This window comes from Somniosus microcephalus, chromosome 15, assembly GCF_052327205.1.
Source record: "Somniosus microcephalus isolate GS21.2 chromosome 15, FLI_Smic_1.0, whole genome shotgun sequence".
Classification (NCBI taxonomy): domain Eukaryota; kingdom Metazoa; phylum Chordata; class Chondrichthyes; order Squaliformes; family Somniosidae; genus Somniosus; species Somniosus microcephalus.
Genome location: NC_141001.1, coordinates 48,504,947 through 48,519,999, shown reverse-complemented (window position 1 = coordinate 48,519,999; position 15,053 = coordinate 48,504,947). Strand labels below are relative to the sequence as shown.

Sequence of the window (15,053 nt, the reverse complement as noted above, 5' to 3'; positions counted from 1 at the left end):
CAAAATACTGCAACTGTGAGATCTACAAATATTATTATTAATAATAATAATAATAATAATCAACTTTATTGTCATTGTTAGTGCACAAGTGCAGTACAACGAAATGTAGGCTTGCGGCTCCCGAGAGTGTACATTTAGATTAAGACATTTAAACATTCAACATTCATTTGGCTTGTAATACATTAACATAAACATAACCATAATAAAGTGCATTGGCAGATGTGCAGGCTTTAGAGTTTATTTGTGGAGTTCAGTAGGATGACAGCCCTGGGAAAGAAGCTGTTCCTAAATCTGGTCGTTCGGGTGCGAATGCATCTGTAGCGTCTCCCAGATGGCAGGAGGGCGAACAGACTGTGGCTGGGGTGGGTAGGGTCTTTGATGATGGTCCGTGACCTCCGTAAACAGCGTTTCTGGTATATGTGCTCTATGGTCGGTAGCCTCTTAGTGTTTATAAACTTAGAGGCATATTTTTCATGAAAATAAGGTATAGCAACTTTTTGGGGGTTAGAAAGAGCCAGAAGAGCCATGCATCACTTTTGTCATGAGGCTGTCACGTGCAAGTGACACATGATGTATTTTGATGTGATTTATATTGCATGTTTGCAGAGAAAATCTGAAAAGATTTCGCTAAACACAAAAAAAATGGTGTTAATTTTATGCCATCAAAGTGATGGACATTAGGGCCGCGGAATGGAACACTTCCCTTACAGGAACTCATTGTCGGCATTGAGCCCCGCTATTCAGGTATCGCAGAGTTAGATGCAGAGTAACGTTCATTCTACTCTGCCCCAACAATGTGCTTCAGCTGCAACCTCAAAAGAGTTGCTCCTATTGTAGCAGCATGACATTTTTCCATTTCCCACACCAGTCACTGTGTGGTCTCTGTGCATGGGATTGCAAATAGATTGGTATATTCGGGGGGGTTTTGTGAGCCCATATCTATTGAGAATTAAAAACAGAAAATGCTGGAAATACTCAGGCAGCATCTGTGAAGGGAGAAATAAAGTTAATGTTTCAGGTTAATGACCTTTCATCAGAACTGGAAAAAGTTTGAGTTGTAACAGGTTTTAAGCAAGTATAGAGCCAGGAAAAGTGGGGAGGGGAGGAAAGAACAAAAGGGAAGGTCTGTGATATGGTGGAAGGCAGGAGAGTTTAAATGACAAAAGGGATGATGGTGAGGCAAAAGGGGATAGTAATGGGACAAGCAAAGGTACAAAAGATGGGCCTAGAGGAGGTGTAAATGGCAATAGCAGAATCATTACCAACAGCTGCTCTCTGAAAAAATGGGAGCAGTGGTTATGATCTGAAATTGTTGAACTTTATGTTGAGTCCGGAAGGCTGTAAAGTGCCTAATCGAAAGATGAGGTGCTGTTCCTTGAGCTTGCGTTGAACTTCACTGGAACAGTGTAAGAGGTCGAGGACAGAGTGGGAGTGGGATGGAGAATTAAAATGGCAAGGGACCGGAAGCTCGGGGTTACGATTACGGTTGCGTTTGGTCTTACTAATGTAGAGACCACATCATGAGCAGCGAATACAGTAAACTAAATTGAATGAAGTACAAGTAAATCGCTGTTTCACCTGGAAGGAGTGTTTGGGGCCCTGGATAGTGGGAAGGGAGGAAGTAAAAGGGCAGGTGTTGCATCTCCTGCGCCCGCACTGCCCTAACTCTTTTCAATGTAGATCCTTACATGGGAAATAGGGGGTGTTAAACACTTAGAAAAGTTATGGAAATGGTGTTCCTTTAAAGAATTGTTTTGGCCCTGGAAATGCAAAGTGAATGTGCTACTGATGTTGCTGAGATGTGAAGTTAATAGTAACCGATTACTGATTTTAGGCAGAAATCAGAGAGGCCGTAGCAAGCATTGCCGCTGAATCTAAAGAGGACAGTCCAATATCTGAAGCCTTGACAGATGAAATCAACAGGCAGATCTCACCACCACATCATCTTTCCATGGAGCAGGGCTCTCCTCTCAGAGGCAATGCTAGTCCCTTGGTAATCTCTGTGACTATGATCCAGAAACCATTTGACCATTTGTGTGTTCTTATCCTTATCATTTCAATCTTATTATTAAATAGATATTAATCCTGTTCATTTAATAGTTAATCAACACAGCGTTAATGACTTTGCTTGCTCATCCATGCCAATCTCAACTGTCAAGTTTACTAATTTTGTACCAGAGTAAAAAACATGATTTACATTTAATTTTTCAAATAATTTTGTTAGTTATAGAGTCATAGGGCTGGATTTTCATTGGGCCGTGGAGTCGGGATTGCAGGCGTGTGGGGGTTTAAAATCCCGAAATTGGGGGTCCCGACCCCATCCCGCCCCCAACCCGCCTCCATGCCAGTTTCAAAGGAGGCGGGTACCCGCCCCGCACTGGGACCCGCCTACCCGAGGCGGTAAGGGGATTAGTGCCAATTAACTGCCTGTTAACAGGTAGTTAACAGGCAGTTTTTAGCCTAATCCCTATTTTCATTGTTGAAATGTGGGATTCCTGACGGCTCCAAACCACGCCAAGTTAGCGAGGCAGGCCGTCGGGATGAAGGGCTTGAAGGGGTTGAGATGTCCAGTATTCAGGTGAGTGATGGGTGCATGAGTGCAGAGGTAAGTGTGTTTGGTCTGTGTAAAGTGTTTAAAGATGTTCTACTAACCTTTACTTACCTTTACAGCCTTCCTTCCTTCAGGTCTCGGAAGTCCCTCATCTCACCGGCACAGAAAGCAGAATGGCTGCCAGCTGTCAAAATCTGCAGCCTCTGCTTTCTGTTCTGGAGAGATCTCTAAATCATCCTGAGAGGAAGGAATTAACCTGGCGTACAGATTGTCAGTGTTTGACAGCTTCAAATTGATTAAAGTCAAAATTTCCTGTGGCTAGATTTTAATCAAAGGCTGGCATAAGGGGCGTGACCTTCTCTCATTCATTAGTTGGGCTCGGAGTGTGTAATTCCTGCAGGCAGGTGCTAGTCATTTACACAGGACTCCAGTTGACTTTCCAATGCTGGTATTGTTTAGCAGTTGGATAAAATGGAGCCCAATTAAGGCGAATACCCTGCTCAAGGGGATACTTGTGTAAAAACTTTTGGCAGTGTGTGAAGTGGAGTGATAAATTAAAACCAGGAAACTTTGGTTGAAAAACCTGACCTCTAAGGACTTGATCACACATCATAAACCTAGGCAACACTAGAAATGATTAGTGGGATTGTTTAAAAGACAACTATAAGAACCAATTACTGATAATATATCTGTATTTGTTTCCATTTTTAGCAACCCTTAAGACCATTAACTGCTGTTCTTCAGCCCTTCCATCCACCTGGATGTGACTTCCCTATTTCCAGCCATAACTTATGCCAGGTGAGTGACTGTACAGAGAGTAAGCATTTGTGACTGCAGGCATCAATTTCCATTGAAGTGAGAGATACCTTGGACAGCATTCCATCAGGTAAACAATAGAGATTTATTGCTCTGACCTTCACAATAAGTGAGCAATAATTTGTTTTATTTCGTAACATTTTACTTTTTCACTCTAAATGGAATTTTGCTATATGTCAGTTTATGTGATTTGCACTGTATTATGTCATGGCATAGATTTCCTGCCCATTCCCATCAATAACGCAGAAGGTAAATTCGCTGCCTGATGTGGTACAGACCTACACGAATTAGAATGTCCCAGATTCAATCCCTGATTTGCGCTGAGTTAGTTGATGGCATCACTAGGGCATTGCAATTGCCCCAGTGTCTTTGAAGAGGGATAATCAGCTAGAGTTACACTCCTGATTGCTATACAGTAACCTGAACTAGAAAGTAGCCAAGTCGATGTCGAGGAAGGAGGGCTGGATCAGACTTGTGATGCCTTTCATGATCACATAACCTCAACTATCAATCCATGTGAATACCAGCTCATTATAATGGTTCCACTCCTATGCTAAATAACCAAATTTCCTAAATTTACACTGGTTCAAAACATGTGGAAAATTGGTCCTGAATTTTAGGCGCAGCAGGAAACAAAGTTGTTTTTCTGGTGTTTTATTGTGACTATTTTTAAAGTGATTTTTATTATTATATTTATCCTCACTGAGAGCTGCACTGTATTTTCTGCTTCTTTAGATTAATTTTTATGTCTTCAGTATGAGTCACTTTGAAAAGCTTCTATGAGTGCATGTTCTTAAACACGCTGTGCCTAATATGCATGAATGATGATTAAATGGCTGGAAACTTTAATTTTTAAACTTAAAGAAGGAATATATGGTGAGTTCCATGCTTTCCTCGAACCCTACTTGTTTATGCCAAATTTTACATTCTGGCGTATGCTAAAGATATTGCCAGGAAATTTAGGTGTAAAATGCTGTCGACAAAATGGGCACATGAATGTTTAGGAAAATGCAATTGTGGATACTTTTTTCTGATGCCATTAAAAAGTATTCAAAAATATAGAAAACACAATGCAGGTATCAGTGCAACTCCACTCTTACGCTGTAATTACACTGAAACTTTCGATGAAATTCCAGGCCAATCTCTCTGAGGTCATCATCAGAAAACAACTGAACATAGCATCATGGCTATCGTGATAGATGACACCAAATAAAAACAACCTCGCAAGCTCTAAAATATACATTATTAAAAACTGTATGGAATAATTACAAGGAATTCATCTCATTTTGGGCTTCAAATGGAAAACAAATTGCCTGAACTTTGAATCCATGGTGATGTATGCCAACGCACAGGTGATCAGGCAAATGTGGCTGATTTGAGCATACTGTTGAGAATTTCCAAAATTAAAATGTGGATTTGTGATGTTAAAATTCAATAGTCAAAGTGGCAAAATGTTAAGCAACTTGAGTTACATTTCTTAAATACCAGGAGGCAGTTCATCAATGAAGGCAAGTCAGGAGCATAGTCCAAAGCAGTTCATAAAAATCTCTAACATATGTTGCTTTGTATTGTTTGAACTTTATTCTGTACACACATAAATTTACAGTTTGCTGGTCCAGCCAGATACCTACCACTCCTTCAGCTACTGTAGCAGCTTTTAAACTTCTTCACATCCTCCGAGATTTTTCAACATGAATTCTCACTGGCTTTTGGGCTCTTCGGTAACTATGGGGGGAATTTTAACCCCAACGAGTGGCTGGGTTGGGGTTGGGTGAGAGTCGGGTGGGAGGTTAAAGAGTTAAAAAACGGAATCCCGACCCCAAGCCGCCCACTTCCGGTTTTAATGGAGGCTGGACGGAGGGCGGGCAGCCAACCTGCTCCCAGAAGGTGGGTCGTCCATTTAAATAGGCGTGCCTCATGGTGATCCACCATTTTAAATTTAACTCTGGCCGGCTAGGCTTCCTGGGCCTCGGGGAACCCGCCAGCTACAGGGTTGCGAGGACTGCTGGATCCAGAAGGTAAGTGCCTTTCCACTTACCTGCTGGATTCAACGTCCCTGCCTCACCCAGCCCTTGCGATTGGACACCCCCGAGGCCACTGATCTCTTCCCACGAGATCGCCGATTGCCTTCCCGGCCTCCGACCCCCTCCCCTCCAATCGCCTTCCCGGCCTCTCCTCCTCCAGCCCCGATGTTCCTCCGGCCCCGATCGTCCTCCGGCTCCCGACCACACCACACCTCGCCCCTTCCCCCCTTCCCCCCTAATGCTCCTCCAGCTCCTATGTTCCTCCGGCCCACAACCGCCCGCCCTTCCCCCGATACTCCTCCGGCCCCAATCGTCCTCCAGCCCTTGACAAACCCACGATCCTCCTCAAATTCCAACCACATCCCCAATCATCCCCTGGCCCCGATTCACCCCCCAATCATCCTCCGGACACGATTCACCCTCCACCTACTATTTCATATAACCTCATCCCAAATCAATGGTCACAACACATTTTAATTCCAGTTAACGCAATTTTATTTCCCATGTGTGATGCACTTGTGCTCAACATTCCTTACCCTGATGCTTCCTTCCTGTGAAAGTGTAAAGTGTGTGTCTTCTGCTCCCTTACTGAGCGTTTCTTGTAAGTGAGGAGGAAGTGTGGTAGCTATCTCCCAGCCCTCAATGTGCTACTGGAAATGGATGGATCCGGTATTTCCTTGTGCTAGGTCAGTGAATGGTGCTGCAACTGATGGCGGCATATGTAATGATATGGTGGCTGCAACTGATGTCACTTATGTAATGTGCTGGTCCTGCAATCCAGCTAGCACATCTGGAATAATTTGGGAAAAAAAGATGTGCAGTACAGATGTGGCATCATTCTGAAAGACAACTATCATCAGTACTAACTTATGGCTATTCCCCTGAACACTCCCTCAGGACCACCAGTGATCTACAGGGACCATACCACTGGGCAGCTATGGGGTCACTAAACCCTTCATTATACTTGTCTCAACCTGACTCCCCAGCATGTTGAATCCAGACAAGACAGCCTGCTGTATATTGTTATCTAAGATCTCTATAGCCCCATTCAGAGGTTTCATTACTGAAACTTTAGAGCGGAATGTAACTTCGGGCTGGATGCGGGCGGGAGTGGACGGCAATCCCATGCGGGACGGAGAGTTATTTGAATGCTGCTGCTCAGCTACTTCCTGCGGAAAGTGACAGCTGGCCGACGGGAGGGGGACGAAAATTAGACGGTCCAGAAGCCGGCCGCCGGCATCAGAAGAAGGCTGCTGACAGCAGGGGGGTGATTTTCCCAATGGAGGCGGGTTTCGGTTTGGATGGGTTCCAAACCCGCCTCCACTGAGAGGTGGGAAAAATTTGCGATTTTGCCCTAATTGGCCAGTTGATTTCAGAGCTGTGGGTTTCCCTGGGCCAATTAGTGTTTTGGGACTGAAACTCGCCTCAGCTGACGTCACTTATCCAGCTTCATTTAAGGGTTGCTTGCTGCCTTGGCTCATTCCACTGATTTTGGTCGATGGTGTAACACCTCCCAAAAAAATTCTGCTTCAACAATGGCCAATTGCAAGGCAAGGGCCTCCCTGAGGTTCTCTGATGAGGCGCTGGGAATGCTGGCTGAGGGGGCGAGAGCCAGCAGGGAGGTGCTCTTCCCCTCATCTGGGAGGAAGAGGCCTCCCAAAGAAACCAAGGCTGTCTTGGGTGCAGCTGACAAGGGAGATCACCTCCAGATCAGTGTGCAAAAGAACATGGCTGCAGTGCCGTAAAAGGTTCAATGACTTTGTAAGATCGGGCAAAGTGAGTATACCTTCAGCTTGACTCTCCTTCTTCTGCTCCCCTTCTCCTCTCATCACCAACATTCTGCATTGTCAACCTCCTCCTCCACATCCCACTTTACCCTTACAACCCTTGCACCCTTCACCATCCCTCACACTCTATGAACCCAATCACTTGACTATTCAACTATGTTGCCCTCACACTCCCTTTCAATGTTATGCAATGACAACGACTAACAATGCACAGGGAGGGCCCTTGGACATTGAAGGGAGTGGCGTGTGCCCAGTCAGCTTCACCTCTGTCTTTTGAGCAGTTTGAATTGCTCCCACACCCCTGGATTCTAGACACCGGACTTAGGTACAGGTGGCGATACAGAAAATCGAGTAGACAAGTGGTTTGGTGCAAGGAAACCAACATTTTATTAAAAGCAGAATAAAACAATCTTATGAAAATTACTGGTATGAAATACAGGCATAAACAATTACACTTATATGGGAATGGGGAACACACGGCACATCGAGGGAAAACAACTACATTAACAATCCCCTTATCCTTATCCCACCCCCTATACCTAACTAGATTAAGCTATGAGGGGCCAGGAATTCATGCTCACCAATCCAAAACCTGTTGCTTTAACTGGGTTTGGTTTTGAGGTCCGCTCTTGCTGTCCTTTGGGGTATCCCGTCGCCACGTGGTCTCAGGGCGCGGCGCTGAAGTTGTTGATGCGAAGCACCCTCCTTTTCCTCAGCTACTGTCGTCGTCGAGTCGTGATGGGTTTTCTTCTTCTTCTCCCTCGGGCGGTCGTCGGCGGTAATGTTACGGTTGGGGGTCGGTTGGCGGTCTTTACCGTCGAAATGATTTTACTACCCATGCTTTGAACGCCAGTTTATTCGTCATGGACGCTACTACCCATTCTTTGAACACCAGCTTATTCTTCACCTGGGCTATGATTCTGGGGTTTTATTGTCCACGCATGTAAATGCCAACTTATTCACCAAACACCAGCTTATAACTGGGTGTTTGTCCCCCAATGCGTCTTTCCACTGCCCTTCTCTGCCTTTACCGGTTTACCACCTTCTTCGTCTCGTCTCGTCTGCCCGTTTGTGGCTTGTGTGTCCTGTGTGGTTTTGAACTCGGGTCTCGTTCTCCTCCTGCGTTTGGCCCTGGTGTAATGGGCATCCTTGGTTGTTGAGCGGCGTGGGGAGCGAGAAGAGAGCCCGCCACGAGGCCAGGGCACGAGAATGAGAGACAGCAGGCCAAGGCCACAAACAAGCGATAAGAGTCAAGAGCCAAGAGAGCGATTGTCACTGATGGGCCTACAATTATACCCGTTCTTCAAACCTTATCTGTGCGCCAAATCAGGTCAGTCCTTTGTCTAGCTTTTGGCGGGCTCGTTTAAATGATTACAGCCATTTATTTTAATGACTTGTGGAGTGGTTGTCTCCGGGTCTAATGGCCCCAATGTCCTGGTTGTTTGTCATGGATGAAACTTAATTGTCCCCATCCTGACTTGATGGCTACTGTGAGCTGTTATCGATTAAATATGCAGGAACCTAATGGCCTCGATTTTAGGCCCATTCTAGCTTGATCTGTTTCAAGGCGAATGAATGCATATTCTGTGTTTACTTTGGCTGTCTGGCTCCAGAGTCTTTTCACAGATTCCTGCATTTTAAGTTTCGTCTCCGGGCCTGCCTGTCTGCAGGGCCCTGCTAAAAAAAATCCTGTCGGTTTTGGTCACGAGGTTACAGAAGCCATTTTGGGTGCTCTGGTTTTAATAACTTGTCCAAACAGGGTCCCTTGATCCATAGTCTTGGGGAGTGCGGGAATTTTGAGAACCCTACAACATGGAACCTCACTCCATCTTTGTCTCCTTCTAAGCATCTATGCTCTGGACTCTCGACACTCACTCCATCATTCTCACTCCAACTCCACTTGTCTCCCTCACTGCAGGAAAAGAAAGCCCACAATAAAAGGGAAAGGGCGAAGACAGGAGGAGGGACACCTTCCACAGCCATTCTCACCCAGGCTGAAGAGGTGGCCCTGGACATCGCCGGCGCAGAGTTGGAGGTGGAAGTGGAGGACTGACAGACGGGCGAGGCAGAGCAAGCTGGTGACAGAATAGTTTTGCCTCTCTCTCATTTACACTGCTTGAGTGACTGAAATGGCTGTTGGTGTACATGGTTAGAATGCCACGTGAGCATCTGCACTATTGTATGTGTATGCCACACTTCCGTCAAATGTCTAACCCATGCCTTTATTCCCCCACAGGACCATCCACAGAGCCCCACCCCACTGTCGATGAGGAAGAGGCTGAGCAGCAAGACTCCTCGGGGGAACTTGCAACCTCTGAGGACGCAGCGTCAGCAGAATTAAACGCACCCAGCACCAGCGCAGATACACACACCTCGGTGGAACCTTCAGGACATAGATTAGTGTTGTCACCGTGTGTATCACATCTCACAGGTGAGCATCAGCAGGTGATGGAGACAGGGACAGCAGCGGAGAGTCCTCGGCAGAGGGCGCAGGACTCTCCTAGCTCTGCTCCACTGCATGTGGACCCTGTACCTCTGGGTCCATCCAGAAGGAGAGCGATGCTGGAACTCCAGGAGCAGGTGCAGGAGTCTCTGACAGGTCTTGTCTCCAGGGTCACTGCGAGTGGGGAGAGGATGGAGGAGTTGAACTCTAACCTGAGCAGTGCCATTGGGAAGGCAATGGCGCATATACACAGCACCACGGAAAGGATGGCAACTTCCGTGGAAAGGCTGGCTACGGCCATGGCGACAATAAGTTGCCAGAGTCAGGAATACATGGTGATTGTTCAGAATAGATTGACATCTCTGGAGGAGCGATGGGCAACTATTGAACAGAGAAACCAGAGCTTCATGGAAGTTCTTCTGAGTAGGACTGCCAGTTCAGATACGGGTCCCCATGACCCCCTGATGTGCAGCAAGGTGCTCTCAAGCCACTTGCAAGCGCTGAGGTGGACCTGACCCATGAGAGGGAAGTTGGTGGCAGACAACAAGGAAGTGGGGGCTCCTCTCCAAGCGCTCACACTTCCATCCCACTGCGTAGCCCTCGGTCAGAGTCCGCACCCAACTGAGATGGGCGTCTCAGCCCCTGCACTGCCGCAGGAGGAGCAGACGTTTGGCGAGCCCTCACAGGCTCATAAACCCAGAGGACGCCCGCCAAAGGTGTCGAAGCAGGAGCAGCATGAAAGTGAGCAAGGGGCCTCCACTTCTGCTGAAGCCGCAGGGGGAGCACCATGTAGAAGCACGTGTAAGAGAAAAAAAGCACCATTAGTCACAGGGGTAGCCACTTGGGTGAATGTTTATGTTTATTGATGAAATGTCATCCCTGTTTGAAAGTATAAAAATGATCTGATGGCATCTGTTATTTCGCCTTAGGCAGCTCCACATTGCGGGCTCCGCGACACTTGCATGGTCAGGTTGGTGGCCTGAGTGAAAGGAGGCCAGAGAGTCATGTCCATTGTCTATCATGTCTTAAGATGGAGCCAAGGACATGTGCCAACATGGGCAACCTATGCAAATCTGGCCAGGATAAGTGCATCCCTTGCATCACGGGCAGCCATGTGCTCGCATGCTGCCGCTGCTGCTGGTCGATAAGCCGGCGTTCGGTCCTCCTCCTGCTCCTCCTCCTCCTCCTCATCCTCATCTGAGGAGGCTATGAACTGAGCCACTTGCTCATCAGGAAGCTGCAAGCCACGATGCTGTGCCATGTTGTGCAGTGCACAGCAGACCACAACCATTCTGGAGACCCTGGCTGCTGAATACTGCAGGGCTCCACCTGACCTGTCAAGGCATCGGAATTGCATCTTCAACAAGCCAATGGTTTGCTCGATGATGGACCTGGCTGAAATGTGGCTGGCATTGTAGCGCTCTTCAGCCTCGTTAGCTGGCCTCCTGATCGGTGTCATAAGCCACTTCTTCAGGGGGTAGCCCTTGTCACCTCGGAGCCATCCGTTAAGTTGGTTTGGTGGATTGAAGAGCAGAGGAACACTAGAGTTCCGCAGGATGAACGAGTCATGGCAACTACCACAGAACTTGGCGCAAACATGCAAAATCTCCTTCTTATGGTTACACATCAGCTGTACGCTGAGGGAGTGGAAGCCCTTGCGGTTGACAAAGATAGCTGGGTTGTGATGGGGTGCCCTAAGGGCCACATGTGCAGTCTATGATGCCCTGCACCATTGACAAGCCTGCCATATTTGCAAAGCCAACTGAACGCGTGGTTACACTTGCTTGATCCCTTGAGAAGTGGATGTAATTGTGGGCATTTGCAAAAGGGCATCAGTAACCAGCTTGATGCAACTGTGGGCAGCCGACTGTGAGATGCCGCTGATGTCTGCTGATGATACCTGGAAGGAGCCTGAGGCAAAAATGTTGAGTGTGGTGGTAACTTTGACAGCCACTGGTAAGGGGTGTCCACCCGCTCCTCTGGGCTCCAGGTGTTGGTGCAGCAGTGCGCAGATGTCTCCGACAACCTCTCGCGAAAGTCTCAGCCTCTTTTGGCACTGCTGCTCACTCATGTTGAGGTAGCTCATCCACTGTCTGTAAACCCTGAGAGGGGGGTATCTCCTGCAGGAACATGCTTCCATGCATTGCAACTTCTGCCCTCTGCAGCATCAGGTGGGTGAGCAGGAGGTTGGGGCTCTGCTGCTGAGCTGCCTGGTTCTGCTGCTGCCATGGCTGCTCCTCATCCGAATCTGAGGTCCATGATGAAAGGAAATAAATGGTTCCCATGTTGCTGGCAGATACCTCCGTTGGGGAAGTGCTCAGTCCAAGTGGGGAGAGGATCTTCCAAGAAGGACCCACATTTGAGAAATGGAAGCTGCAGCACCTCTGACTTTGGTAGGCCTGCTAAAAGTGCTGAAAGACCTGTGGAGCAAAAGTTCTGCCACCTGCAACTGATCCCTGATGAAAGCTCCATTTTAATGGTGGAGCTGCAGCTGTGAGGAGGCCACCCAATAGTCAACCCGCCAGTTTAGCTGGCGTGGTTTAGGAGGGTCGTGGAACACGCTGAAAATGTGGTAAAATAACGAGGGCCTGTTAAAATAGGATTATAGAGGCCCTTGACTACTATTTAAGGGTCTTAACTACCTCTCTGGACTGATGGAGGCGGGACCGAATTGCACCCATCAAACCGGCAAAATTGCGCGAAGGCGGGTTGGAGGCGGATTCCGAACCCGCCCTCAACTTTTGTCATTTTGTCAACTGTCCTGCCTCCAAACTCGCCTCCTCGGGGCTAGGAAAATCGCCCCCAAGTCCAGGTGGGGTTGTTGCGAGGGTCTCGCGGCTGGAGCCCGGGGCAGCAGAGGCTCAGAATTTTCTTACGGGGCCCGGAGGAGGATTTTAACTTACCTCATTGAGCCATGTTGGCTTACCGACCGCTTTACCTGGCGGGAGACTCGTGTGTCGCCAAAACCATTAAAGCCTTTCCACCATCTACAAGGCACAAATCAGGAGTGTGATGGAATACTCGCCACTTGCCTGGATGAGTGCAGCTCCAACAACACTCAAGAATCTCGACACCATCCAGGACAAAGCAGCCCGCTTGATTGGCACCCCATCCACCACCTTAAACATTCACTCCCTCCACCACTGGCGTACCGTGGCTGCAGTGTGTTCCATCTACAAGATGCACTGCAGCAACTCGCCAAGGCTTCTTCGGCAGCACCTCCCAAACCCGCGACCTCTTCCACCTAGAAGGACAAGGGCAGCAGGCACATGGGAACACCACCACATCCAAGTTCCCCTCCAAGTCACACACCATCCTGACTTAGAAGTATATTGCCAATCCTTCATCGTCGCTGGGTCAAAATCCTGGAACTCCCTACCTAACAGCATTGTGGGAGTACCATCACCACAGGGACTGCAGTGGTTCAAGAAGGTGGCTCACCACCACCGTCTCAAGGGTAACTAAGGATGGGCAATAAATGCTGACATTGCCAGTGCGCCCTGATCCCATAAACACATTTTTTTTAAAAAAACAGCGGCATTAAAATCACAGATCGGCGGGAACGCAGCGGGAAATGGAGCTGCTCCATTTTAAATGCTCACCTCCTTTTCCTTCTATTGGTGAGTTAAAATTGCCTTGTATGTCTGCTAGGACCTCAGTGAATGCAGCCCCCACTGCAGTGGGGCGCAGACTGGTCAACTTCTCTACTGTGGTCTGCAGGTCATTTAGATGTTTATACAGCACTGCAGTAGTGGACTCCTCCAGAGTTGCTCACAAACTTTGTAGCCAGCTTGGCGCGCACACAAATATCTATATGAAAAGGTGTTCGACAAAGTGCCAAATAGACTTGCCAGCAAAGTTGAAGCCCATGGAATAAAAGGGACAGTGGCAACATGGATATGAAATTGGCTAAGTGACAGGAAACAGAGTTGTGGTGAATGGTTGTTTTTTAGACTGGAGGAAGGTACACAGTGGTGTTTCCCAAGGGTCAGTTCTAGGACCACTGCTTTTCTTGATATATATTAATGACTTGGATGTGGGTGTACAGGGCACAATTTCAAAATTTGCAGATGACACAAAACTTAGAAGTATAGTGAACGGTTAGGAGAAGAGTGATAGACTTCAGGAAGACATAGGCTGGTGAAATGGGTAGACACGTGGCAGATGAAATTTAACACAGAAAAGTGTGAAGTGATACATTTTGGTAGAAAGGATGAGGAGAGGACATACAAACTAAATGGTACAATCCTGAAGCGGGTGCACGAACAGAGCGACCTGGGAGTATGTGTGCACAAATCGATGAAGGTGGCAGGGCAGGTTGAGAAAGCAGTTAAAAAGGCTTAAGGGATCCTGGGCTTCATAAATGGAGGTATAGAGTACAAAAGTGTGGAAATTATGATGAACCTGTATAAAACACTGGTTTGGCCTCAACTGGAGTACTATGTCCAATTCTGGGCGTCACACTAGGAAGGATGTGAAGGCCTTGGAGAAGGTGCAGAAAAGATTTACGAGAATGATTCCAGGAATGAGGGACTTCAGTTACTTTGATAGACTGGAGAAGCTGGGGTTGTTCTCCTTGGAGCAGAGAAGATTGAGAGGAGATTTGATAGAGGTGCTCAAAATCATGAGGGATCTAGATAGAGAGAAACTGTTCTCATTGGCAGAAGGATCGAGAACCAGAGGACACAGGTTTAAGGAAATTGGCAAAAGAACCAAATACGACGTAAGAAAAAACTTTTTTTTACACAGCGAGTGGTTAAGATCTGGAATGCACTGCCTGAAAGGGTGGTGGAGGCGGACTCAATCTTATCTTTCAAAAGGGAGTTAGATAAGTATCTGAAGGAAAAAGAATTGCAAGGCTCTGGGGAAAGGGCAGGGGAGTGGGACTAGCTGAGAGTTGGCACGGGCTCATTGGGCCAAATGGCCTTCTTCCGTGCTGTAACCATTCTATGAAATGCTGAAACTCAAATACCAAACTTCATTTGTATGCAGATTCTATGAGATCTGAAGCTCTTAGCTTAGCATCTGAAGCACTACTGAAGTTGGCCCTCTGGGCATAGTTTCATGCTCCTCCTCACTCATTCGACGAGTGAATCATCTTGCAACTAACCAAGAATCCTCTTGCAATGGGAGCACTGTATCTTTAGAGTGAGTGACATTGGCTCCTATGAGGTGCTGATGAGAGAGCAAACAGTGGCTTCACTTGGTTGCTCCAAAGGAGCACCAAGGGGATCAAAAGAAAAATATATTTTACAGTGATATCAGGAAGACATCCCTTTAAACACAGTTTACATGCCAAGATGTGATAATGTACTCCCAAAAAAATGAACGCGTGAATAAGAATAAAAACCAAAAGATAGTATAAGCCTTGACCTTGAGGAAGACTCGGAGTCTAACCTCCCCCACCCCCCCCCCCGCTCCCTCTACTGTCT

At 47.3% G+C, this 15,053-nt stretch overlaps 1 protein-coding gene across 1 annotated transcript in view; it reads left to right on the top strand.

The window, feature by feature from the left end:
- Nucleotides 1-15,053, top strand: part of LOC147106717 (uncharacterized) — a 199,665-nt gene that overhangs the window by 88,073 nt on the left and 96,539 nt on the right. The window contains exons 4-5 of the mRNA XM_086007774.1: nt 1,835-1,993; nt 3,263-3,349. Coding sequence (XP_085863900.1) covers nt 1,835-1,993; nt 3,263-3,349 — 246 coding nt within the window. The remainder of the gene's footprint in view (nt 1-1,834; nt 1,994-3,262; nt 3,350-15,053) is intronic.